The sequence below is a fragment of the Miscanthus floridulus genome, chromosome 19 (assembly GCF_019320115.1).
Source record: "Miscanthus floridulus cultivar M001 chromosome 19, ASM1932011v1, whole genome shotgun sequence".
Lineage (NCBI taxonomy): Eukaryota > Viridiplantae > Streptophyta > Magnoliopsida > Poales > Poaceae > Miscanthus > Miscanthus floridulus.
Genome location: NC_089598.1, coordinates 103,222,601 through 103,233,981, shown reverse-complemented (window position 1 = coordinate 103,233,981; position 11,381 = coordinate 103,222,601). Strand labels below are relative to the sequence as shown.

Below are 11,381 nucleotides of genomic sequence, written 5' to 3'. Positions count from 1 at the left end.
TTTTAGTTAGGGTGTTTGGATCCAAAGTGACTAAAAGGTGAGGTAGCCTGACTAAAATATGAGCTTTAGTCCCATTTAGCAACACTTGGATGACTAGTTGGCTAATACACTTTTTAGTCCTATTTAAGCATAGTATTTGGATAAAAATGACTAAATAGGTGAGAGTAAACCAAACAATACCACAATTCACACACACCCTAGGAACACTGTATACCAAAACTAGTGGATCCGACGGCTGCGATCTGTCCACAAAACCCGGACAGTCGCGGAGCCATTTCCACCCTCCAAACCGAAAACAGATCGCAATCCTAGGGGCTAGGGTTACCCTCCACCCCCATCCCCATCGTCCGATCCGATCCCTCACCGCCATGTCCCATCACGACGGAAGCAAGCCCTACCAGCCCCGCCGGGGGCCCGAGCGGCACCCGCAGCCGGCGGACGAGATCGCCTCTCCGCCTCCCGCCGCCGTTGCCCCGTCGGTGGAGCACCTCGTGGCGGCCGCCGCCGAGGCGGAGGCGTTGAACCGCTTCGCCGCGGAGCCACAGGTGCACGAGCAGGAGGTTGGGGAGGAAGAGGACGAGGACGAGGAGGAAGACGAGATGGAAGAGGAGGACGAGCAGGAAGGGCAGCACGGCGGCATCGGTGGGGAGCACGTTCCCATGGACGCGGATGCTGCTGCCGCGGCGGTGGCGGCCGCCGGCGCGCAGATGGACCCGCACTCGGCGATGGTCCCTGGGACCGTGCCACCCATGGCGACCAACCAGCTCACCCTGTCGTTCCAGGGCGAGGTCTATGTGTTCGACTCCGTCTCCCCTGATAAGGTCCCTCTCCTCACCTGCTCACTTTCTGTAGATGTGAACTTGTTTTCTCTGCCTGTAGTCAATGCAATTCGCTGGACTGATGAGAGTTGTTGGTTTTGTCTGCAGGTCCAAGCCGTGCTTTTGCTGCTTGGAGGGAGGGAGCTGAGCAGCCTGGGTGGAGCGTCGTCCTCTGCACCTTATAGTAAGGTTAGGATAAGTGACGTTGAATCTTATGTATAATGCCTGTGAGTTATGTCCGTAGTAACTGCAAAATGGAATGGATGGTTCACATGCGTGTATTTGCTCTTCTCCTTTCAGAGGTTGAATTTTCCACATCGGGTGGCATCACTGATGAGATTTAGGGAAAAGCGGAAGGAGCGGAATTTTGATAAGAAGATCCGTTACACAGTCCGGAAGGAAGTTGCGCTTAGGTTGGTGATAGCTGTTAAACTTTGGCTGGGTATTCTATTCGTGCTATCTGAAGTGCCATTAATTTTGTTGTGTCGGAACTCAATAAACTTAATTGTGATACCGGAAACAAAGTATTTGTCCTTTTTTATGACATCCTATTCCCCTTGAAACTGAGTACATCTCTTGTGCACATTTGTTCAAATGTAAGTAGTTCCTAGTGGGGAGATGCACGTCCTAACTCCGTGGCATTTTCCAAGTTATTCTGATTAGAATAGATCGATTTTTTTGTCAGCCCTGTTTTTTATGTATTCTTTTTTAGTAGTTCATATTGTTTGGTAGTCATTAGGAATGCTTCGAATCATAAGTGGCTGTATGTTCTCGTTTCACCTGTTTTCATGTATGTCACACAGCTAATTAACTAGTTTTCGTTATTTCTTAATCAGTCTGTTGAGTGTTGAGTAGTTTTTGGTTGCGTAGCAGCTTTGTTGTTTCAATGGTTGTGGATATTGCTGTGATGTTTCTTGATTTATATATAAGATTAAGTGGTATGTTGGATGTTGCAATTGGATCCTGCTAAATAGTCCTCCTCATAGAAGGTTATTGTATTTGCAGGATGCAGCGCAATCGAGGTCAGTTTACATCTTCAAAACCAAAGCCCGATGAAATAGCAGCATCAGAAATGGCAGCTGTAGATGGCTCCCCAAATTGGGCATTAGTTGAAGGCCGACCTCCATCTGCTGCTGAGTAAGTTACTGAAGTGTTCCAGTTTGCTTGTGGTTTGCAGGTGTTTGACTTATGCAGCAATGTTTTGAGATGATTAAAAGATGCTATTGCAGATTTTCTTGTAGTTTCATTGTAGTGGAACAATTACAAGAAAGAAGTACAGATCTGAGATGTAATACAAAAAATCCATAAACTATGCTGTGGTTACTATACATCTTGCTGGTTGATACCATAGTATGATAGTACCTCAATACTTCTCAGTTCTCATCTAGCCGCACATAGAATGTTCATTTGTTACTCCCATGATATGCCCCTACAATCTTAGCAATCAAATGTTGTGGTGTTCGTAGCTGTTGAAATCTTTTTTGTTCTGCTTCCTAAGATTACCATGCACATCAGTCATGATTCTCCAGCTTTGCTGGTTCTGGTGATTAGATAGGCCTTTACTGCACAGACTATAAAAGGGCGTACCCAGTGCAGAGAGCTCCCGCTCTGTGCGGGGTCTGGGGAAGGGTGTCAGTGGCAAGCCTTACCCTCGCCTGTGCAATGCGAGGAGACCGCGACTCGAACCCGGGACCTTCCGGTCACAGGCGGTAAGACTCTACCGCTTGCACCAGGCCCGCCCTTTTATATTAGTACCACAATGTGGTTTAAGATTAGCTTCCTGCTGGTTTAGGCATGATCTGGTTAGTCAAACTTCAAACTGTTGTGCAACATTACAAGCTAGTTTGCTAAAAGAAAAAGAAACATTTGTTGGTACCTAGCATGTATTGACACATGCTTTTTTCAAAAGGTTCTTGTTTTGTGGATATTATGTTTTCATGTTTCATGTGATTGGAGTTCCTTTTAAATATTTAAAAAGTAATAAATATATCATTTCTGAATTGTTCTGACGTCCAATTCTTTCAGATGTCATCATTGTGGTACTAATGCAACAGCTACACCAATGATGCGTCGTGGACCTGATGGACCAAGAACACTATGCAATGCCTGTGGCCTCATGTGGGCAAATAAGGTATTTATGATTGCTTAGCAGTACAATTACGATCCTAGATTTTAGTGATCATTGAAACTTCAAACTTATTTATTTATAGCTTAGACTATGTAATGGACCAAGAGGCACGTGTGAATAAGAAATCCACGTTCCAGAACCATGACCCTTGCTACTGGTCCCCTTTTAGCCTGCCCCAATGTGCTTGGAAAGGCAATTGCTGTTTTCGTAAACTATAAAATGGACCCAACGTAACATGTAACCACTGTCTTAGTATTAAATTTCTTCAAAAAAATTGAAAAAGAAAGTATTGCTGGGTGCCTTGGGTGCTTACTTGACAATCACGATGCTAAACTGAAATTTTGCTGACCCTGTAATTTACAAAACACTTTGTATCTATCTTTTATATTGTGCCACTGTAGTCTGTAATCTGTACTCATGCACTCTTCTGGTGGTGCTGCGCTCTTTTTTTTCTGTCTGCTTCTGCTTTAGTAATAAAATGCAAAAATTTCCCATTTATCTTTTCTGTTTTTTATTATGATTGCATTAGAGAAAATACCTTGCAACGTGGAACCTAATTGTTTCTGACTCCTTTAAAACTAAGAAACTTATGTTTGTTTTATTAATCTGTTCATGTAAATTTAGACGAAGTATTATGTAACCACAAGTAAATCTAGGATTGATCGTCCATTCACGTCTTTATAGGGTCTCCTGAGGGACCTATCAAAATCTCCTGTACCTCTTCAAGCTATGCAATCAGCTCCGCTTCTAGATGGTGGTGTAAGTTTTTCTTTTCTCTGTTTGCATATGTTTTCTACCTAAGCTTGATGGGGATCCTTTTTGCTTTAGACTTATCCTATAAGTTTGTAAGTGAAAATCTTGGGCTCACATTGGTTGATTCCTTATCTAATTACTCCCTCCATCCCTAAATATCTGTCGTTTTCGCTTCCCGAGAAACAACTTTGACTATATAAAAAAATGTTAATATTTATGGTACATAATTAATATCATTAGATAGATATTTGAATCTAGTTTTTTAATAAATTTATTTGGAGATACAAATGTTGCACGTATTTTGTACAAATCGAGTCAAACTTTCAGCATGAAAACCAACGGCGACAGTTAATTGGGGATAGAGGGAGTATTTGACTAGCAATGCACCTTACATGATCTCTGTCCTAGTAATTGTATCCAATTCTAACAAATGGATCAGATCTTTTTAACATTGTCAAGTACAGTAGGTGCATGCCTTTTCCATCTATCCCTCCCATAGACTTAAAACTTAAACCGAAAAAAATATATTTATTGCTCCACTAAACAAGAGTTATTGTTAATCTTCTCTTTCCATTACTACCGGTGAATTGTTATCTACTTGCTTTCACTTGAGGCTAGCAAAGTGATAGGGTTCTTCATAGTTCATAGTATTTTAGGGACGGTATAAGATGGATTATCTTATCATCCTCTTCCAGCTCTTTCACAGCTTCCATTACTTTCTCCTGTATGCCTTGTTTATTTTGATATAAACTGTACGCCTTTGTATTCTGAATAATTAACTGGTTGAAACTTAATTGCTGTCTACTTTTTCCAGCAGAATGGAAGTGCCATGTCTGTGCATGGCTCCGAGCTAGAGAATGCTGCAGCTGCCATGGCCAATGGCCACGAGTCATCAAGTAGTGGTGTTTAATCCAGCGATGGGGTAAAGCCACGAGCATCATCCCGCAATCATCTCTGCAGTAGGCGGTCAGGTGTTGTACTATAACTTGAGTTGGAGCCTGCTTAGATATGGAATCCTTTTATCCTTGCGTCCTGTAGGTTTTAAGAGCTGCGACAGTGTTTTATCCCGTGTAATCATGTTTGCAGCCGTTGCGGCTATAGCGAATTTGTTTCTTATCTTGAGTCGTGAGTCGTGACTGTTAAGAACCGATGAAGTTCATTACTTATGTGCATGTAGTTATACAAAGATCCCAGTTCTTACGAGCTTTCGGCACACGGAAACGTTCTGCAGCCTATTCGTCTGGTTGTGGCTTGTCGTAATCGATCGTAAATTTTCAGCTGCAACAGTATTTTTCTCTCACGTAAATTAGCCAGCAGTACTTCTTCATGAACCAGCAACGATACGAATCAGCCAACCAAACAGGCTGCTGGATTCTGCCCTTTGAAACCAAGAATCCGTGCCAAGCGGCTAAACCACGGAAATCTTTCGACTAGAATCGGCCTGGGATGATTCTCATTTTTGCACCCTGTCATCGAATCGGCAAACGGCCCTCTTTCCCCGGACGTCCCGTGGCTGCAGTCTGTTTGGCACGTCCACGTGGGGCCTACGCTGCCCAGACATCGCCTGCTCGTGCCCATGCGGGGGCTCATGCCACGTTGCTTGCGCGGGACCGCTCGCGCCCTTCCTATCCCGTATGCCACTTTTAAAATAACTAGATACAACAGTTGCAATATATAAAAGAAAACAGATGAAATACATGAAAACATGTATCTGAAACACTTACAAAAACAATTGAAAACACCTGAAAACATGCGCAACATCCAGATAAAACACTTTCAGCATATGTGTGAAACAACATATGCAACATCCAGATAAACAAACTTGCAGCATACGTCTGAAAAACAGATAAAACATTGGGAACCGACGTTTGCAACATACGTGAACAATTATATCATATGCAATATTCTGATCTACTTTTTCAACATCCGTATGAAACACTTGTAACATACCTTTGAAACATCTGAAACACTTGAAACATACGATAGCAACATGCTTTCAGCGCAACGTCTTCTTGCTGCTTGAGAAAATGGAGGCTCGTCAATGCGGAACTCGACATCGGCACAGAGCTCGATGCTGTGGAGTGGCGCGTAGCTCCGGTGGAGAAGGCGCTCGGCGAGGTGGAGGACGCCGCGGCAGGCGAATGGCCTGTGGAGAGGAAGTATGGCGCGGCGGGCGACGGCGCTGGAGCGCCGTGAAGAGAGAGGACGACAGCGGGTGGGCTGAAGTGCGGTGGAGAGAGAGGATGGCGGCCGGTCGGGCGTGGTGGAGAGCGCCGCGGCGGTGCGGACACGATGATGGGGTGAATGAAGAGAACATAGACGACCGGGCTCATGAGCGGATATGTTTGGGCCAAGTAGATGAGCGGATACGTAAGTGGAGAGTGCTGGTCGGTTGTTGTGGCCCACCAACATAAGCGTCCGTTCGTCCGAACGTCCCTAGCACAGCATTAGCGATCAACAAAAGGTTGGCTTCGCATACAAATCATCTACGTTTCTTTGCCAAACTTGTAAGCTAACAATTGTATTTTTTTAGTTGCATATAATATTTTTTATTGTCATAAGTTAAAATGAGTTCTATTTAAGTTTTAAGTTCTTCTTGGTTCAAAAATGTTCTTAAAATATATTGTTATTTATATGATTTTAAAAAATTTATATCTTATTATAAAATTAATATCTAGCCTATTAGCTAGACAATCACATGAAATGGCTCCGATTCATCACATGAAATGTGTTGTCGACAGAATCCAAACCCCAAACGTTTTGAAGATAATCTAGGTCCTTACAAAACGCACCCTTGGAGGGTGATTTGTTAGCATGGTTGTGTTTTCCTTGCTATTTTAACGTGCGAACGAATAGTTCTTATAGATTCCGAGGAATTGGGTTCAATTCATTATGTCTTCTTTCAAAATTCTTAAATCCTAGTGAAGTTGTGGTTATCTTTTTTAGTTGAATCATTTATATAATATTAAAGCACATTAATTAAATTTTTTCTGTTTCATGTCACCCTCACTTCCACAGTTTTTCTTCTCTTCTTTCTGTTACATCGTTGTCCCTCATTTCGCCTTTTTTTTTTACTTTTATGAATGACAAGTTTAGACCCTTGCTTCCATCCCATTTCTTATGTCTCTTGCTCTGAGACCCTTTTATTACATCACTCAGTTCAAGTAGAAGTAGATTTTATCATTTTTCAGTATTGACACGGGTTACAACTAGGAGCGACAAACCACCGCCGACATCATGCTACTTATGTCATGGCCTAGTCACATGAGACAGAGGTTGTCGTAGTTGTCGCATCATGACTTTCATTTTTCTCCGTCTCAGTGCAGTCCCAATGCTATTAATTTTTGTAGCCACGACATATAAGGTGTGTTTGGCTCATGTTTAAGAGCTCGTCGGCCAAGCCAACTAAGCCTGGACAACTAGAGCCTGACTTGGATAGTGCAAGACACACTTGTTTGGTTGCAATGGTTGGCTTACCCTGGTTTTCCTGGGATGCGTTTGGTTGGATGCTTTGTCTAGGTAGAATTACCACATCCATGAACAGGTAAGTTTACCCCTATTGAAACATTTCAGCCTCCTTTGGCACGGCTCATCCAAAACGTCTTCACCGGTGAAGCCAAAGCCGGTGAAGTCTAGAAAAACTGACTTTTTCCGGCTTCTAGTTCATTTTAACCCGGACTTACAAAACGACTTCACGCTGCAGTGCCTCGATTTGCGCAAAATAGATGAAGCCGAAGTCGGCACAGGCCGTGCCAAAGAGACCCTTCATCGAACACCTGCTCTGCGCCTGCTCTTCCTCTCTCCCTCCTCCGCTTGCTCTTGCTCGTCGGCGTGCACAGCCATGGCGGCATCGTTGCCACCCGAAGCGGCGAGATCTGGAAGGACGTGACCGAGGTGGAAGAGGCCGGTTGCACGCCAACTGCTCCGGCGACAGCACATGCTCCATTCCCAACTCAATCTCGCCATGGAAGCAGAACAACTCGGCCGCGACTATCAAGGCCTCGTCGGGCCCGCTCGCCACCGTGGCCTCCCGCCTCTCCGCCCTCGAGACCCTCGCCTTCGTGCTGCCGCCTCCGCGCGTGCACCTACCGGGGCCGCACTCGCCGCCGCCTCCGCGTGCAGGTGCTCCGCGCGTTCCCCTCGCTCGAGCGGCTCCATCTATCCGCCTGCGCCTCGCTCGTTTGGCAGGACCAGTTCCGCGTCTAGCCGCCGCTGCATCTGCATCTACATTCGGCTCTCGTCGAAGTTGGGGATGCAGGTAAGCCGCCACACGAGCTCCACGGGCGGCCCTGCCGCCGAGCGAGCCAACGGCCGTGACCCTGCCGCCTGGCGAGGCCAAGGTCGTGACGCCGCCGCGCGACGTGAGCCCTGCCGGACGACCCCGCTGCCGCGAGCATGGAGGAGGTGGAGGAGCAGTGGCGCGCGAGCGTAGAGAAGTTGGACGAGCGACGGCGTGCGAGCGTGGAGGGGGTAGAGGTGCGGCGGCGTGCGAGCGCGTAGGGGGTGAACGAGCGACGGGCGGTGAGACGAGTACTCTGCGCGCGCTAGCCAAGCCTGGCTCCGCTAAAACGAGCGGAGTGGGCGTTTGCAGGAGGAAAAAGTCTACTTCACCCCCCAGGAAAAAGTCTACTTCACCCCCCACCTTTCATACTTGTTTACTTCACCCCCAACTATGAAACCGTCTGTTTTACCCCCTGAACTTTCTAAAACCGTCTATTTTACCCCCTGGGCGGTTTTCAGCGGCGGTTTTGCTACAGTAACAGCGGGTCTGCTACAGCAACGGTGGGTTTGCTACAGTGCCGGTGGTTTTGAATTTTCTTTTTTTTATTTATTTTCGGTGAATTTTTTAAAAATCATAGAAAAATCATAAAATGAAAAATCTAATTTTATTGGACTCCACATGAGTAGATCTACACAGTAAATATACAATACGGTATGCTTTAGTACAAATTTTTTTTTGTAGCTTTAGATTAATTGGAAAATCCAATTTTGTCTATAATTAATTAGAATTTATCTATAACTAAGTTATATATAGTCCAATGAGTACGAAATTTTTACTATAGTTCAAGCATACAATAATTAGCGTACCATAAAAATTTCGCCACAATTGGACCATAGAAGCTGCAGCTATGAATTATTCCAATTAATTACAGATAAAATTAGATTTTCCAATTAATCCAAGGCTACAGTGAAAATTTTGTACTAAAGCATACCGTATTATATATTCACTATGTAGATCTACTCATGTGGAGTCCAACAAAACTAGATTTTTTATTTTATGATTTTTCTATGATTTACTGTGATTTTTCAAAGATTCACCGAAAATAAAAAAAGGAAATTCAAGCACACCATTGCTGTAGCAAACCCAACGTTACTGTAGCAAAACCGCTGTTACTGTAGCAAAACCGCTGTCAAAAACCGCCCGGGGGGTAAAATAGACGGTTTTGGAAAATTCAGGGGGTAAAACAGACGGTTTCATAGTTGTGGGGTGAAGTAGACCATGTATGAAAGGTGGGGGGTTAAGTAGACTTTTTCCTTTGCAGGAAGCCACCGAATGGACGGCCTATTCGTTTAGTCGGAAATAATGGTGGATTATTATTGCTGTTGGTGTGACGTGAGAAAAATATTGTTCTGGTTTATAATCCACGATCATTTACGACTAAGCGAATCGATACAAAATGGGCTAGGGCCGGTCTCGGTTGTCGTATGTACATGGTTTCTAATTTAGATCTGGTTAGTCAATTTCCCTCGCTGAGACTAATAAAGTTATTACACACAACATTTATTGTGAACCTTAACTTTTTTTGATTTAACGAACTACCCAAGGTTGAGTTAAGCCCAATTAAGTCCAACAAGAATAGCACAGTGACGAAGGTTTTCATATCAAAATATAGGGATTGCTTGGTTACTATGGTGTAGGGTAAATCCGTATCTAGGACAAAGGAGTACAGTGTTTGGTTGGACGTGGGGGTTATGAACGAGACAAGTCAGGATGACATGGTACGTGTTCGATTGTTTGGTTACCGGTATGGGATGATATATGATTTTTGTTTGGATGGGTGTATGGAATGGTGTGATTCAGTACCACTCTTCACCTAAACGGACGTTTAGCCTGTTTACACACCGTTTAAACGCTACACGGTGGTACACCGTTTCCGTTTAATCGGTTGTTTTTGACCGTTTAAACGGCCGTTTTCCCGTTTAAACATCCGTTTTGCCCGAATAATGGGTTAAACGGTAGGTGACCAACTGTTTACCGTTTAGCGTTTAGGGTAACACTGTTCAGTACAAGATCATGTTTGATTGCTTCTATGGATCCATCTGAGGTAAGTGCACAAATAATTGATAATAATAAAATTAAGAGCGTGATTGGCAAGGCTTTTTCGGGCTCCGTCTCTGTGCTACAGTACGATAGGAGTCGGAGCCGGAGGAGCCTCGATCATGGCTTCTTCCGGCTCCCGGTTCATTTTGACAGAGAAAGAAAAACGACTTCAATAAACAGTATCACTACGGTACAAGGTGCAGGAGAAGCCGCCCCGCCAACACACGCACTAAATTAAGCGAGACAAGTCGCAACTGATTTGTTCCTCCTGAAATGATTTGTTGCTTCTGCAATGATATGTGATAGTACAAAACAGTCTACTCTAGGGGCAACGGATCAGGTGGAAACCAAGCTTATGTGCAAACTTTGGAAACCATCAATCTGGACCGCTGGATCTGCATCCGATGGCTTCAGATAGAGGTGGGCGCGTTTTGCAATTAAACGCCCGCAATTAGCACACTAGTTGCGTTGTTTTGTGAAAACCCCCCAGCGCAAACAGGAGCCTGGTCCGTCGTTCCGGCTGGCAGCGCGTCGATTCGCGCAAGAGCCGCGGATCGCGCGTCCTTCCATCTGGCCACCGCCGGCGCATCCAGGTCCTTCGGTCGCAGGCGAGATCTCGCCACGTGAGCGGCCCGCCCTCCGCCTCGCCTTTCTCCGCCGCCGCCGCCCTTCCATGCGCGGCTGGCCGCACCCGTCGCCCTGCCAAGCCGGATCGACGCCGTTGCCGGCCCGCCGAGCTGCGGCTCTCAGCCGTCGCACCTCACCACCGTGGCCGCGGCCTCGCCCAGCTGCCTCGACGCCGTTGCCGGGCCGCCAAACTGCGCCTCTCGCCGTCATAGCTCACCCCCGCGGCTGCGTCTCCGCCCAGCTGGCTCGACATGTTAGTTCTGAAGCCAATGAGAAAAGGCACTGAAGAACATAGCAGTCTGTTGCTAGTTTGCTACTGTCTGTTGTAGCCGGGTACTGAAGACAATGAGAAAAGGCACTGAAGAACATAGCAGTAGTGAAGCCAAGCATCAGCACGGACATCTAGCTGCTACTGTCTGTTGTAGTAGGAATTATTGGAAACCAAATAGTGGTTCTTCTGAAGTTTGTCAAGCTATTTTTTATGCGATGTGTATGCTGTTCAGTTAGGATGCATTGTGAAATGCAGTTCAGTTCAGTTTCATGCACGAACTTGATTCCAGTTCAGTGGAGTCACAGAATTGAAAATAAACTATTATATTGTGCATATACATTGTGAACTATGGCTTCGGCCAGATGATCAAACTGAAGGTAGAGTCGAACTGGAATAAAAAAAGGAGCAAATTGACATCTCAAATTTGACAAGCAAGTACATTGCAGTTAACTAAAAGTGTTT

General features: G+C 45.2%; 1 protein-coding gene across 2 annotated transcripts; it reads left to right on the top strand.

Moving 5' to 3' along the window:
• The first annotated feature begins 296 nt into the window (after nucleotides 1-296).
• LOC136527404 (GATA transcription factor 20-like) lies at nucleotides 297-4,899 on the top strand. Of its 2 annotated transcripts, none has more exons than XM_066520124.1 (7): nucleotides 297-821; nucleotides 927-1,007; nucleotides 1,119-1,231; nucleotides 1,824-1,955; nucleotides 2,844-2,949; nucleotides 3,631-3,705; nucleotides 4,517-4,899. In XM_066520124.1, the coding sequence occupies exons 1-7, from the start codon at nucleotides 369-371 to the stop codon at nucleotides 4,607-4,609; spliced, it is 1,053 nt and encodes a 350-aa protein (XP_066376221.1). In that variant the 5' UTR covers nucleotides 297-368; the 3' UTR covers nucleotides 4,610-4,899. The 2 variants fall into 2 exon arrangements, with proteins under 2 accessions (XP_066376221.1, XP_066376220.1); XM_066520123.1 differs by having other exon boundaries at nucleotides 4,514-4,899.
• Nucleotides 4,900-11,381: the final 6,482 nt, after the last annotated feature.

Bases quoted from the DNA above. Each gene is read 5' to 3' on its own strand.
- LOC136527404 (XM_066520123.1), top strand. From the start codon at position 369: ATGTCCCATCACGACGGAAGCAAGCCCTACCAGCCCCGCCGGGGGCCC. The intron at 2,950-3,630 runs GTATTTATGATT...ACGTCTTTATAG, and splicing joins GCCTCATGTGGGCAAATAAG to GGTCTCCTGAGGGACCTATC. The intron at 3,706-4,513 runs GTAAGTTTTTCT...TACTTTTTCCAG, and splicing joins CTCCGCTTCTAGATGGTGGT to CAGAATGGAAGTGCCATGTC.